The sequence below is a fragment of the Pseudorasbora parva genome, chromosome 23 (genome assembly GCF_024679245.1).
Source record: "Pseudorasbora parva isolate DD20220531a chromosome 23, ASM2467924v1, whole genome shotgun sequence".
Classification (NCBI taxonomy): Eukaryota; Metazoa; Chordata; class Actinopteri; order Cypriniformes; family Gobionidae; genus Pseudorasbora; species Pseudorasbora parva.
Genome location: NC_090194.1, coordinates 23,970,386 through 23,986,811, shown reverse-complemented (window position 1 = coordinate 23,986,811; position 16,426 = coordinate 23,970,386). Strand labels below are relative to the sequence as shown.

Below are 16,426 nucleotides of genomic sequence, written 5' to 3'. Positions count from 1 at the left end.
TTCAGTCCGTGCAGCGCGGATGCATCTCGAACAAGCCTGGTGGGTTTGTATTTCCTGCTGCCTCGCTAGCATTGCTGAGAAAGATGTGACGTATACAGTGACGTAAGACCTGGCTCTGTGGTGGCTCTCTAGCCTGTGGAAAGACAAACCGGTTCTTAAAGGCTTGTCAGTCGAACCAACTTAGAACTGGCACTAGCACTGGCTCTGAACTAGCACCCGGTTCATTCTGGTGGAAAAGGGGTATGAGGGTGCTTCTGAATTTACTAAGGGTGCTCTACTAAAGAACAGATATAGGCCTAAGCAATGGCTTTACTATATCAGTGTACAGTGAGACATTTAAGATTATTTACATATCACTTTTACCAATAATTCAGTTATTGTTTTATTTGGGCAAATATTTTGCAATTTTTCTATTAATCTATTAGTCTGTCTTAGTGCTGGGCGGTATGATAAATATGATAAATCACTGTATTTTTTTAAAATTATACTATTTTTTTGGTATCTGACGATGTGTGTTAACCAGAGGTGGGTAGAGTAGCCAAAATCTTTACTCAAGTAAAAGTACAAGTACTTACGGAAATATTTACTCAAGTAAAAGTAAAAGTAACAATCGTAATAGTTACTTGAGTAAGAGTAAAAAAGTATTAGATGAAAAAACTACTCAAGTAGTTAGTTACAAGTTACTTTCGATCTGATTGATAAGATCTAAAAACCCTGAATTTCAGACTACTTAGAGAGCTTTCACACACCTCCATATATATATGTGTGTGTGTGTGTGTGTGTGTGTGTGTGTGTGTGTGTGTGTGTGTGTGTGTGTGTGTGTGTGTGTGTGTGTGTGTGTTTAATGGTTAAACAGTGTAAATTAATGGTGTGCTGGGCTAACCACAGCACTTTTTAAAACATACTTTGTTCTTATATTTTTATAAGTATATGCATTTTTAAAAATACAGTCCCATTTTTAAATGTATATATACACTGCAGACTGTTGTCTGTCCGGATATGTGTATAAATGCAAGATGTCACATTAGGCTATTCAATTTGTTTCGTTTTTAGCCTGATCTCATCAGTACCTATGGCAACGTTTATGCAAACCACAAAATATGTACCAATAGGTACATATTGCGACAGTTTCAAAGTGAAATGTCCACTGGGTGGCGCTAAAAGATTATTTTTTTCCAGAACAGATTTGCGTGAATCTGACATGTTTTGTTACGTTGTGTTTTTAACGTACACCCACACTAAACCTACCCGAAAGTGTTAACAAAAGCAAATGTGACAAAAATAAGAATGTGTCCATGTATTTTTAGCTTGATTTTAGAACTCGTCGTTGAGCTCTTATCATGACTCGTTCGTCATGGGGTTCGTTCTCAAGCTTTTCGCATTGCAAATACAAATCTGTATCAGCTGAGCTATCGAGCAAATCTGGTGAATCAGAAAAGCAGAACATGGAGCTGTGACGCAAAATTCAAAATGTTTTAGTTTACAAACCATAGACTAAAAAAATGCAGTTTTTCTGCCTATATTGTTCATTTCTGTTGGAATTCCTGCAGTGTGTATTGGTACGTATTTTGTGGTTCGCAAAAACATTGCCACAGGTACATTTTGCCAATGAGGTTGCTCGTTTTATGAGAAAAAAAAAAGATATGTAAATGTGCAGATGTGAACGTTTGTTTGTGGACGTGTGTTCGGAGGACTCAAACGATTGTCAATGCTTGCACAAGAGCGCATATGAGGAAAACACTCGGACAGTGTGAGAAATAGTTTTACAATAAAGGAAAAGTGCCCATAGTTACCAAATTGCCATTAATAGTGTTCAAATATAGGCATTATTGTTACACTTACCGCTGTTGGAGCTGGAATTATTGTATGCTGAGATGTCAGTTCATATTGGTGCACACAGCATGCATTAAATTATGAAACTGTTCTTTTTGACATCTTGGACTGAAAACAGGCTGAACTTGAGGCCACGTACGGGTGATCTGCCGTAGCTCACACACATCTCCCTCTGCTTCGACCATCATCTTCTGACTAAACGCGCGCTAATTTTATGCAGGGGATGCGTCCACCTCTCGTGAAGCAGCCTCTCCAACGTTTCGCGAGACTTGCGAACAAGTCATAACTTATTTTAAAATATATAATTAATTATCACCATTGACAGTAGCGGAGGAACGCCACCGAATGTAACTAAGTAAAAGTACAGTTTTTTCACAAGAAATGTACTTGAGTAAAAGTAAAAGTACCCATTTTTAAATATACTCTAAAAGTACAAGTTACCCAAAAAATGTACTCAAGTAAATGTAACGAAGTAAATGTAATTCGTTACTACCCACCTCTGGTGTTAACCACATTTTAGAATGCCCTAATGGATCACTGTCATGATGAATGAATATTGTAGAAATATTCCATGCTATAATTAATACAGGTTTGCAAGGCCCCATAAAATTATGCTCTGGGGAAACAATAACCAATAATAGCACTAATCTCTGAACAAATGACACATGCCAGTTTAACACAGAAAGACAGTTACTTTTTTGCCCAATGATCTTTTACATTTTCAGTCACTACATTGTCTTCTGTGTATCAGAATCATCCATTGTGTCATCATGTTCATGATCAGATGTATGACTGTATCAGTGTTTTTATTTGCACATATATAATTTTAAGAAGAAAAAAATACATTATTTGCACATATATAATTTTAAGAAGAAAAAAATACATTGAATATGTACACATTACTCTAGAGTATATGAAACGGGTCCATAAAAAATGTAAACGCGTTTACTCTGGTCTGTATCTGATCTATATGATCCATGTGGTGAGCATTAATTAATTTAGGATAGTTAAACTCATCCCTACTCCGCGAAGCAACCACTCTCTTGCATGTGCTGTGTGTTTGAATTCTCCACTGTAATTCGATCTCAGCTGTGCCCTCCCACAGTGAAACAGGACCCCACTCAAACAGTGTCATGCTGCGCGCATTCCGAATGTTGTATAAAGTATAATAAAAATTCATATAATAACAAAAATAAACAACGGTATTCGGTATGAATTACACCCAGCACTAGTCTACCTCTGCCTTTACATTATTTTAATGCATTACTATTTTAACATGTCATATTCCAATACTGTGCAGAGTGAATCCAGCATTTATATGATGTCGTCACTTTTATTTAATGGATTTTATAGGCTGTAGCCTCGAAAGTGCGCTAAGAGCTCCATGTACAATCACCCCGTAGAACCAGAAATCAACTGGTATTAAAGTGGAATAAATAAAAGTGCAGGTAGGCAGACATCATGCAAAATGACATGACATCATGAAAATGGTCGCAGTCTGGAGCCCTGCTTGTCCTGAAAAATGTTTTGATTTTCAATTATCAAAATTAATTAAAATTGCCATACATTTTTTTTTCTGCTGATATATATATATATATATATATATATATATATATATATATATATATATATATATATATATATATATATATATATATATATATATATATAGGTCCTTCTCCAAAAATTAGCATATGTGATAAAAGTTCATTATTTTCCATAATGTAATGATAAAAATTTAACTTTCATATATTTTAGATTCGTTGCACACCAACTGAAATATTTCAGGTCTTTTATTGTTTTAATTCTGATGATTTTGGCATACAGCTCATGAAAATCTAAAAAAATTTGCATATCATGAAAAGGTTCTCTAAACGAGCTATTAACCTAATCATCTGAATCAACTAATTAACTCTAAACACCTGCAAAAGATTCCTGAGGCTTTTAAAAACTCCCAGCCTGGTTCATTACTCAAAACCACAATCATGGGTAAGACTGCAGACCTGACTGCTGTCCAGAAGGCCATCATTGACACCCTCAAGCGAGAGGGTAAGACACAGAAAGAAATTTCTGAATGAATAAGCTGTTCCCAAAGTGCTGTATCAAGGCGCCTCAGTGGGAAGTCTGTGGGAAGGAAAAAGTGTGGCAAAAAACGCTGCACATCGAGAAAGGTGACCGGACCCTGAGGAAGATTGTGGAGAAGGACAGATTACAGACTTTGGGGGACCTGCGGAAGCAGTGGACTGAGTCTGGAGTAGAAACATCCAGAGCCACCGTGCACAGACGTGTGCAGGAAATGGGCTACAGGTGCCGCATTTCCCCAGGTCAAGCCACTTTGGACTACAGAGAAGCAGCACTGGACTGTTCCTCAGTGGTCCAAATTACTTTTTTCAGATGAAAGCTAATTTTGCATGTCATTCGGAAATCAAGGTGCCAGAGTCTGGAGGAAGACTGGGGAGAAGGAAATGTCAAAATGCCTGAATTCCAGTGTCAAGTACCCACAGTCAGTGATTGTATGGGGTGCCATGCCAGCAGCTGGTGTTGGTCCACTGTGTTTTATCTAGGGCAGGGTCAATGCAGCTAGCTATCAGGAGATTTTGGAGCACTTTATGCTTCCATCTGCTGAAAAGCTTTATGGAGATGATTTCGTTTTTCAGCACAACCTGGCACCTGCTCACAATGCCAAAACCACTGGTAAATGGTTTACTGACCATGGTATTACTGTGCTCAATTGGCCTGCCAACTCTCCTGACCTGAACCCCATAGAGAATCTGTGGGATATTGTGAAAAGAAAGTTCAGAGACGCAAGACCCAACACTCTGGATAAGTTTAAGGCTGCTATTGAAGCATCCTGAGCCTCCATAATACCTCAGCAGTGCCACAGGCTGATTGCCTCCATGCCACGCCGCATTGAAGCAGCCATTTCTGCAAAAGGATTCCCGACCAAGTATTGAGTGCATAATTGAACATAATTATTTGAAGGTTGACTTTTTTGTATTAAAAACACTTTTTATTGGTCGGCTGAAATATGCTGATTTTTTAGATAGAAATTTTGGGTTTTCATGAGCTGTATGCCAAAATCATCAGTATTAAAACAATAAAAGAACTGAAATATTTCAGTTGGTGTGCAATGAATCTAAAATATATGAAAGTTTAATTTTTATCATTACATTATGGAAAATAATGAACTTTTATCACATATGCTAATCTTTTGAGAAGGACCTATATATATATATATATATATATATATATATATATATATATATATATATATATATATATATATATATATATATATATATAGGTCCTTCTCAAAAGATTAGCATGTGTATATATATATATATATATATATATATATATATATACATATACAGTCTTGTTCAAAATAATAGCAGTACAATGTGACTAACCAGAATAATCAAGGTTTTTCGTATATTTTTTTTATTGCTACGTGGCAAACAAGTTACCAGTAGGTTCAGTAGATTCTCAGAAAACAAATGAGACCCAGCATTCATGATATGCACGCTCTTAAGGCTGTGCAATTGGGCAATAAGTTGAATTAGTTGAATGGGGTGTGTTCAAAAAAATAGCAGTGTGGCATTCAATCACTGAGGTCATCAATTTTGTGAAGAAACAGGTGTGAATCAGGTGGCCCCTATTTAAGGATGAAGCCAACACTTGTTGAACATGCATTTGAAAGCTGAGGAAAATGGGTCCTTCAAGACATTGTTCAGAAGAACAGCGTACTTTGATTAAAAAGTTGATTAGAGAGGGGAAAACCTATAAAGAGGTGCAAAAAATGATAGGCTGTTCAGCTAAAATGATCTCCAATGCCTTAAAATGGAGAGCAAAACCAGAGAGACGTGGAAGAAAACGGAAGACAACCATCAAAATGGATAGAAGAATAACCAGAATGGCAAAGGCTCAGCCAATGATCACCTCCAGGATGATCAAAGACAGTCTGGAGTTACCTGTAAGTACTGTGACAGTTAGAAGACGTCTGTGTGAAGCTAATCTATTTTCAAGAATCCCCCACAAAGTCCCTCTGTTAAAAAAAAGGCATGTGCAGAAGAGGTTACAATTTGCCAAAGAACACATCAACTGGCCTAAAGAGAAATGGAGGAACATTTTGTGGACTGATGAGAGTAAAATTGTTCTTTTTGGGTCCAAGGGCCACAGGCAGTTTGTGAGACGACCCCCAAACTCTGAATTCAAGCCACAGTACACAGTGAAGACAGTGAAGCATGGAGGTGCAAGCATCATGATATGGGCATGTTTCTCCTACTATGGTGTTGGGCCTATTTATCGCATACCAGGGATCATGGATCAGTTTGCATATGTTAAAATACTTGAAGAGGTCATGTTGCCCTATGCTGAAGAGGACATGCCCTTGAAACGGTTGTTTCAACAAGACAATGACCCAAAACACACTAGTAAACGGGCAAAGTCTTGGTTCCAAACCAACAAAATTAATGTTATGGAGTGGCCAGCCCAATCTCCAGACCTTAATCCAATTGAGAACTTGTGGGGTGATCTCAAAAATGCTGTTTCTGAAGCAAAACCAAGAAATGTGAATGAATTGTGGAATGTTGTTAAAGAATCATGGAGTGGAATAACAGCTGAGAGGTGCCACAAGTTGGTTGACTCCATGCCACACAGAAGTCAAACAGTTTTAAAAAACTGTGGTCATACAACTAAATATTAGTTTAGTGATTCACAGGATTGCTAAATCCCAGAAAGAAAAAAATGTTTGTACAAAATAGTTTTGAGTTTGTACAGTCAAAGGTAGACACTGCTATTTTTTTGAACACACCCCTTTCAACTAATTGCCCAATTGCACAGCCTTAAGAGCGTGCATATCATGAATGCTGGGTCTTGTTTTTTTTCTGACAATCTACTGAACCTACTGGTAACTTGTTTGCCACGTAGCAATAAAAAATATACTAAAAACCTTGATTATTCTGGTTAGTCACATTGTACTGCTATTATTTTGAACAAGACTGTATATATAAAATCTGTGGCATGCTGGTAAATACCACAGAAAGTAGTTTAATTTTTTTTCATTTTTTTCATTTTACTATTCTGATTAATTCATTTGAATAATGTGTTGTAATTGGTCTTTAGGATGGAGAGTTTTCCTGCTGTAGCTAGTCGAGTGTTGCAGGAATTTCGGGCTCTCCTCCAGCACAGCCCCTCCCCCCTCTGCAGCACACGCATGCTGCAAATCATCACAATTAACATGTTCACCATTCATAATGCACAGATTAGAGGTAAACATACAACAGCAGGGGCCATAGAGCTTCTCCAATAAATTGAAAATAATCTTTCTTGCCTCTCACTTTGCTATGCCACAAATTTTTTCTCTTTCTTTCTCATAGCTGAAGGGCAGGGTGAAACTCGGTCCGTATTTGAGGAGCAGACCATATCCCTAGGTTTAGCTATGTTTGGTCTCCTTGTCCAACGTTGCACTGAACTCCTGAAGGAAACACCTGCTGGTGAGTAGATTATATACTACATAGACAGCACTAAGGTAGACAATGTGATGTAAGATACTTTTTGTGGCCTAAATTTGGGCTGCACAGAGCTTGCAATCCCACTCTGCCACTGTTGGAGTAAGGCCCCGATCACACCGAACGCGTTTTTCAGGTTCGAAAACGCGAGTTGCACTGCACTCCCTTTTTTGGTCGGCGTTTTTTCATTCAAAAAAGAGCAGTGCGCTTTAATGTTTCTAGGCAAACCCCGAATCACCTGTACTGTCAGTCAAATCAATGTAACCGTCAACACAACAGAAGGCCCGCCTCTTCATTCATTCGATTGGACAACAGAAAATAAGCGCGATGATGTTGCACGCTTTTCCGCTCAGAGTTGACTTTTTTTCAACTTCATGCGCTCGGAGCGCTCCTTCAAAAACGCGAGGCATAGCAAGCGGTTTAAACGCGAGGCGCCCAGGGCACATAAGCAGCGTGCATAACGCTCTCTGCCAACCGAAATCCATTCAAAAAAGGCGCCTCTCGCTGCAAAAACGCGCTCTGTGTGATCGGGGCCTTAATCACACGTGCAAGTCATAAGCAAGTCTCAACTCTCAACCTTAAAGTCCAAGTCAATTTTTGTGAGAAGAAAGCAAGTCAATTCTCAAGTCACTGCTTTATGTCAAGCAAGTTAAGTCATACAAATGTTTGATGATTGAACTAAAATAAAATAAAGTAAAACTACAGTAGTTATGGACTATGGGAGTTTTATTTGCAACAAAAATTGCTATATGCATTTTTACTCAATAAAGGTGTCCACATACAGGTATCCACATATTATTACAATAAAAATCTCTCCCCCTAGTCCTAAACAGCATGACCAGGTGATGATGACTAATATTATATATTAAATACCGTATTTTCCGCACTATAAAGCGCACCGGATTATAAGGCGCACCTTCAATGAATGGCCTATTTTAAAACTGTTTTCATATATAGGGCGCACCGGATTATAAGGCGCATAGAATAGAAACTACTGCAGTCAAACGTTTGACTAGGTTTGCGTTATGCATCCACTAGATGGAGCTGTGCTAAAGGGAATGTCAACAGAACAGTCAGACAAACTGACTATTCGCACGGAATTAGTATTATCTGGGGACCTCTGGTGATTTGTAATTATTGCAGAGAATGTCTGTGATCTTAATCCCGTGCAAATCGGCCATGTCTGTAATTTGTAAAGTAACTTCAACTTCATTTATTTATAGAGCAATAAAGAGCAGCTTAGAGCTGGTGTGCTGCCCCTAGAGGTGGAAGTGGGGCGCTTTAAGGGACTCCCAGAGGAGGACAGGTTATGTTCTGTATGTGATTTATGTGTGGTGGAGGATGAATTTCATTTTATGTTTTATTGCCCACTGTATAATAATTTAAGAATCGGTTTGTATAATTTGATGCAACAGAAAAATCCAGATTTGTTTTGGTTGCCTGAAGGTGAAATTATGTTTTGGTTTTTTGAAAATGAAATTTTTTGTCTGGCAACCTTTGTTGAGAAGGCATGGACATTACGACAAAAGACTTTGTACCCTGACAGGAGGTAATTTAGTTGTGAGTATGTCAGGATGTTGGGGCTTATTATATTGTTTTTTATTGTATGTATAAAAACTTTGACGGTCATCTTTCCAAATGATTGGATAGTGTCATATAAGTCCATGTGGGCTGGGCACCATGAGTGCATGACACTTAAATAAAAATATTCATTCATTCATATAGAGCACTTTCAACACCACAAGTGGAACCAAAGTGCTGTACATGAGGTATACAAGAAAATTTTTAAATAATAAGCGCAAAAACAATACAAACATATGACATACACAACTAAAAAAAGCATTATCAAAAGCTAAGGAAAACAAATACGTTTTTAGCACACTCTGAAAAACACCCAATGATGGACAAGTCTTTACAGACAGCGGAAGGTTGTTCCAAAGCCTAGGAGCTGCAACAGAGAAAGCCCGGTCACCTTTACATTTTAAACGTGTTCGTGGAACCACAAGAAGCAACTGATCATTTGTAAAAAATTCCCCCGCAAATTCCATATTTCGCCGAACACCGAGATCCTGTGATAATATTAGTCCCATGCGAATCGGCATCTCTGTGATTTGGCCAGGATTAGGCGGATCGTAGCCCTATATCATTTTTGCAAGGTTTTTTTTTCCTGTGCGCATTTCTATCTTCATCTTTCACGAAGAATGGAGGCTGCATTCATTATGCGCACCATTATGAATTCCCGCACGGATTATACTTTCACTTTCGAATGAGTACCAATTTGGGAGCAAATTACTTGAATGGTGTGTTTAATATTAACATCAATACTATTCTTAATGAAAAACATAACAATAGAACAGTACAATGAAAAGCTCGCTTAAATGGGCGCTTTTACATTTAGCTTTGAAACTCAATCTTCTGCCGTATATTGTCATCTTCTCACTCGTGATGAATGAAATCTGACTCCTGCCGCTAGTCTGTACTCAGTTCAGTTTTTAATTGTAGCGTGTTCTCTAACTGAACTAAATAATTTTTATTACTATAAAACTATCAAAACGATATCGATACATATAACTGTTTATGATTTCATACAGGTATAACAAAAAAACATTTACAAGTCCTGACATCATATCCGGGAGAAATCAGTAAATTGGAGTGAAATCACAGGGTTTGCTTATCACGTTCGAATGTGCCACTGCCACACAAAACTCAGATATGGGGGAGACATTTCTAAATCACAGGTCCCAGATAATACTAATCCAGTGCGAATAGGGTTTAAGTCAAACTTTATTAAGCGTTCTGACAACTCCATTCACTCCCATGGTAACGTTGTTCAAATTTTGATGTGCATATTAACAATGTCTCTCAGCCTTGGTAATCTTTTGGCAGTTGCTGCGAGACGGTAGTTTGTTTGCGTATGGAGAAATTACGTCTTTTCGTAAAACGAAAGCACCGAGAAGGACCGCCTCGAAATTCATCGACGTTCATGCCCCGTACTAGTGCTGTTGCCTTCATTCAAATAGTGACTGTAGAGACGCGGTGCGGCTTTGTAGTTTACCAGTTGTACTGAAACATTTTGACAGAGCGCCTTGATCCAAATATAAGGCGCTCCGGATTATAAGGCGCACTGATGTTTTTTTTAGAAAATTAAAGGCTTTTAAGTGCGCCTTATAGTGCGGAAAATACGGTATATAATGTATATAACATAATATATTAAAAAAATGTAAGAGAACTCAGATTGTGTTTGTGGCTCACACCCTGACGAAGGCTCATTAGCGTCCAGTAATTGTCACCTGTTTTTAAATTATTAAAGCCATGATGAAATAAAGGCCTTATATATTTTTTCAATAATTTTCTAGTGCTTTGGATTATTGATTTTTATCAACTCTTGACATGTCCAGACCAAGCCTGCAGTCTCCCTCTCATTTACTGAAGCTTTCGCGCCTCGATCGCCCCCCGGTGGCCAGTCCCAGTATAGCCGCCCCTCTGTGTTTTCTAATGGTCGCGAGGCAAACTAAATAATAAAATAAAAAAATAAAAAAATAATTTAAAACGTTTCCCCAAAGTTAGTTTATGTCACTGAAGGCAGTTATCATCACGATGATTTCATTTCAGGTGTTCGTTTTAAAAATAAGTTTAGTTTGAGTTAGTTATTTTATGCTATAAAAACGGGGGGTGTGACGTCATGATTGACAGCTAAGACTAACGTCTTCTCTGAGTGAAGTTGTCACTGAGGCAATAACGCACTTTTTTCGAAATTTTTGGGAGCAGATTAGAGCTTTAGCTTTAATTTCTACATTTCCATAACTGTTTATTTCACACCAACATAATTAATTGTTCTGCATCTGCGAGATTGTGGGCTGGCTTTTGATATCGCAGCTGTACAACCTGCTCTACTTCCTGCGCTTTACTGCGCAACTCCGGTCCCGAAATCGCTACTGCGCAGACTCGGTCCCAAGATGTCCGCGCCGTGCAAGGCCGCTTAAAAGCTTCAAATCTGCCAAGCGGAAACGGATGATGTCGAGTCGTCCATATTTTTTTACGGTCTATGGTCCAGACAGGAGCGTAGCCATCATTTCAGAAGTGAGGGGATAGAATGTCAAATGATATACCAGTTTTTTCGGACCTGTGTCTAATTAATGTTTTTATCTTTAATTTTATTTTTTGTTGGTGCTTAATGTTATGTAATCTATGTGGGTCTTTTTGACCCCAAATTAAGTTTGCTGAATTAAAAATAAAAAATAAAACAGAATTTAAAATTACTCACTTAAATCATGTTTTACTAAAATGTTTTACATGTGTGCAGTGTTGGCTGGATTTCTAAATTTTTTAATATAATTTCAATACAACACTGTGACCAACCGTCACATTTTTTTAGGGCTGCAACTAATGATTTTGATAATTGATTAGTTGTTAAATTTTTTTTTTGGATTAATCAGATAAAAAGGCCTTTTATTTTATTGACAAAACACTATTCTACATCTTGCCCAATGCTGTGTCAGTTGAGTGCTATAATATACATAGTGAATATATTTACCATTACATAAATTAACCATGGTTTTACAATGAAGAAAATAAACAATGATAATTAATAAATAATTAACAGGGTTATTGTAGTATTTGTAGTATTCAATGGCAACCACAAATTAACCATAGTTTTTGCTTCAAATCCATAGTTTAACTACTGGTATATGGTATTTGTGTGGTTATACAAATGGTAATCAATACGGCAAAATCATGGTTTTATTATAATAACATGTTTTTTATGATCTAATAGAGCCATAGTTCATTTCCATAAGCGTATATCTGTGCTAGAGCCTACATTGTGCAAAAAAAAGTTATTGAGCAAATTCAAATTCAAAATCTCCTCAAACCTACAATTGTGTATTAACTCACAATTGCGTTATAAAGTCAGATTTGCGAGATATAAACTCACAGTTGCATGTCATAATGTAGGGCTGTGTGAAAAAAACATAGATTTCTCGATTTTAATTGATTCTCATTTTTACGAACCAATATCAATTCTTAAATCCCAAGTAGTGATTAGGCATCCTGTTTTAAGTTGATGAATGAATGGAGTATTGTAGCGCACCTCCCATCCATTAAATCAAAATAATATTTGGGCTTTGTTACTATTGATATGACACACAGTCTCAGATTTCAAACTACTTCCATTTTATTACAAAATTATAAAATATAAATACGGTTTTGGCGCTGTTGTGGTGTCTTAAAGGGTTAGTTCACCCAAAAATAAAATTGATGTCATTAATGACTCACCCTAATGTTGTTTCACACCCGTAAGACCTCCGTTCATCTTCAGAACACATTGATCAATGATTCGGATCGCCAATGTCACGTTATTCGCGTGTCAAACTGCCAAACTGCTGAAATCACGTTACATTGGCGATCCGAATCATTAATCGATTCACTGATTCATGGCCGTTTGAATCTTTATATGAGAAACACGGAAGAGAAGACAATGCTGAATAAAGTCGTAGTTTTTGATATTTTTGGACCAAAATGTATTTTCGATGCTTTAAGAGATTCTAATCAACCAACTGATGTCACATATGGACTACTTTGATGATGTTTTTATTAGCTTTCTGGACATGGACAGAGAGCTCATTTGCTCTAGAGCTGTCAATCATATTATGTGATCAATAACCAGGCTTTCCACTCTTTTGTGGCGATTGATACTAATTTCACAATTCGATTAGATCTTGATTCACAAGCTTGGAATTAGATTAAATTCATTATCAATTTTTTTGGATATATATCAGGTCCAATACAGAGCATGTGCATAGACTGCATATGCTCTGGGACTAAAATATAAAATATCTTAAACTGTGTTCTGAACAGAGGTCTTACTGGTGTGGAACGACATTAGGGTGAGTCATTAATGACATCAATTTCATTTTTGGGTGAACTAACCATTTTATACCAGTTAGAGCGTAAAAATAAACATGAATGAACGTCTGAAATTTTGTTAAAAGATAGAAATAGCATGAAAAGACAGAATCACAAGTCACATGAAATAGCTCAATCAGTTTCATCCACGGAAAGTTATCAATAAAACAACATTGTAAACAATGTCGTGTAACGCCACATTTACCTCAGAAAAACTATCCAAGGTCCATAAACTCGTTAGTCAGCTGTAAAAAATTACTTTAGAGAGGATCATTTTGCTAAATATATGCCCCATATGCATATGGTATTTTTTTATGTTCTTCAATATATAATGCATGTATGAGTAAATCTGACAAGTTTTTATAACAGGCACCAATTAAATATTTACATTTCAACGATTTGGCGTAGCAATATGATTTATGTGAAGTTATCATTATAACTCATTGAGTGTAATTTAGGTGTTTGTATACCAAACAGTTACCTTCTGTATTATTGTAGGCTACAACTGACTCCTATAGTTTACAGTAGTTGAGAGATTTGTTTCCCTTGAGAAAATTTGCCATGTATTGGACCTGATATGTATCCAAAATAATTGATATTGCATTTAATCTAATTGCAAGCTTGTGAATCAAAATCTAATCGAATTGTGAAATTAGTATCAAACCCCAGCCAGGACTGCATAATATAAACTCGCAATTGTGTGTTTATATGTTGAATTTTTACTTTTCTCAGAACTGAGATATAAACTTGCAATGGCGAGTTTTAAAACTGATTTTATAGTTAAGTCATGGCAATAAACTGTATATAAACTGGTTGTGCTTTTTAAAGACTTGAATACTTTAAAGAAAATACTTTTATTATATAGTACTTTCCTAGTCTTTTATTCTTGGCGTAGTAAAATTTAAAGTGTCCTGGAAGATGATCGCTACAAAAGAGTGGAAACCCTGGTTATTGATCACATAATATGATTGACAGCTCTAGAGCAAATGAGCTCTCTTACTCATAACAGACACGCACATAAGAAACACTTCGCTCTTTATACTTTGAAGCTGTTCAGATTGCATAATTCAGTGGAAAATGTATAGAAATCTGTATAAAGAACATGTAATAAATCTGTTCTCAGACACTCATGATAATGATAACACTCCACAGCCATTCAGCAGCAGCTTGGGTAAGCTCAAATCTAATTGGACAGCTCGTTTCATTGTGGGGCGATGGAGAAAAATCGACGCAACAGTCGGAAACTTTTTTTTTTTTTTACTATGTCAAAATGGAATTGATTACTCCTGGTGTGAATATTTCCATAGGGATCTATTGTTTTGATTAAAGAACATAACTGCTGCATACATTCACCCTGTTTAATCACGCTTGGTGTTAAAGGACCTTAAGAGGGCCTTAATCATTCTGGGTAAGAATCTCAGTATTTGGTAGCCCTATGCTGCTTAGTCTGATAGTGTGATTTCTCATTTATTTTCTCTCCCAGAGCCTATCCCAGCAGAAGAGCTGGGGGAGTTTGATGAGATTGAGGATGAAGAAGGGATGGTACGGGTATCTGCCTTCCCGCCCAACCTCAGAGAGCTGCTGCCCAGCATGAAGGTCTGGTCTGACTGGATGCTCGGACACCCAGACAAGTGGAACCCTCCTCCCTGCAGTATTCAGTGAGTCCTGCTTGTATTCTGTTCACAGGACTGTGTTAATTTGAAGCTGAGTGGGAGTAATATTGTTTTGTGTGTGTTTATAGGGGGAGTCCAGATGTGTGGCAGTGTCTCGCAGATCTGTGCAACTCTTTCTCACATGTGTATCATGGTGAGGTTTTGCTGTATAAAGCTGATGCAGATGAAGAAGGAGATGAGGAGCTCAGAGTCCTGCAGCTGGAGGAGGACAAGATGCTCTCTGGCTTTGTGCCGCTGCTTGCTGCCCCACAGGAAGCCTGCTATATAGACCAAGGAACAGATGCGGTCAGTAATGTACATGTATACATCATAACACATTACATCACACTCCCATATTGCATGCTTGGGTGTAGGGGTGCACTGATCTGACTTTTTCAGTCTGGAAACCGATACCGATGCCTGGGCTTTGTGTATCTGTCAATACAGATACCGATCCGATACTATTGTTGAAATAATAATAAATTGTATATCTTCCACCTTATACCTTCCTTGAAGAGACTAAAGGCACCAGACTTTACTAACATAATAAGACAAAATAACAGATGTATGCAAAGTGTTGCATTCTTATTTATTTAAAAAAAACATTTGTGCATTCAAATATAAAATAGAATGTAAAATAAATATAAAATAGAATCAAACTTCTTTAAATAAATAAACTGTAGCAGTGGAAACAAAACAGTGTATTGGTCAAACATACAATAGTAATCTTACAGTTACCAAACATTGTAAACATGTAAAAAAAAAAAAAAAAGAATTCTTATAAATTTGTTATATAACAATTGTGTATTCAAATCTAAAATATAATTCAGGGCTTCACATTAAGCAAACTCATGCTCAAATTGGTCATTCACTTGTCCGAGTAAAAAATGTGCTTGTCGAGAAAAAAGTTAGATTTGTGTATGTGTGTGTTGTAAATATAACCTATTCTCAAGCAATATTCTCACAAGTGTTCAATCAGCTTTGACATATTTTAAATCTGCATATTTGGGATATTTTACCTTTATAAAGGGCATTTTCACCCTAATCGTATTAAATATCAGCTATGCTTCAGGTTTCATATTATATTCTTAAATTCGATCTATACATTAAAATAAAATAAGACACTATAGGGCTGTTACCAATCAAATTAAATAATTTACTCTGAAAAATTACAACTGCATTAAATAATATTGTGAGATTTGTATTTTTGAATAAACAAAATAAAAGTATATGAAACTAAACCACCATTAGGTGGCAGTAGGTGAGTCTTAATGAGTGAGTCATTAAGTCATTTACGAACAGGTTATTGAATCTTTGATTCAATCGATTGATTCAAACACTGAATCATTCAGTAACACGTGAGAGGCGTTATGGTTCTGCTGTTTGGAACTTTGTTGCTTGAAATCTTTGTTTGGAACTACAGCTGAAATAGAACAAACAGATATGAAATAGAACGTTGGTACTGAAATAGAACCAACGTTGGTACTGAAATAGAACGCAGCTGAAATAGAACAAACACAAAAAAGC

The 16,426-nt window shown here is 36.8% G+C and overlaps 1 protein-coding gene across 2 annotated transcripts in view; it reads left to right on the top strand.

Annotated features, from left to right (window-relative positions):
• The window catches only part of smg6 (SMG6 nonsense mediated mRNA decay factor), a 77,623-nt gene that overhangs the window by 43,209 nt on the left and 17,988 nt on the right, over positions 1-16,426 (top strand). For both annotated transcript variants that reach the window (XM_067432743.1, XM_067432744.1), the window contains 4 exons: positions 6,958-7,103; positions 7,212-7,328; positions 14,731-14,905; positions 14,989-15,205. In XM_067432743.1, coding sequence (XP_067288844.1) covers positions 6,958-7,103; positions 7,212-7,328; positions 14,731-14,905; positions 14,989-15,205 — 655 coding nt within the window. The remainder of the gene's footprint in view (positions 1-6,957; positions 7,104-7,211; positions 7,329-14,730; positions 14,906-14,988; positions 15,206-16,426) is intronic.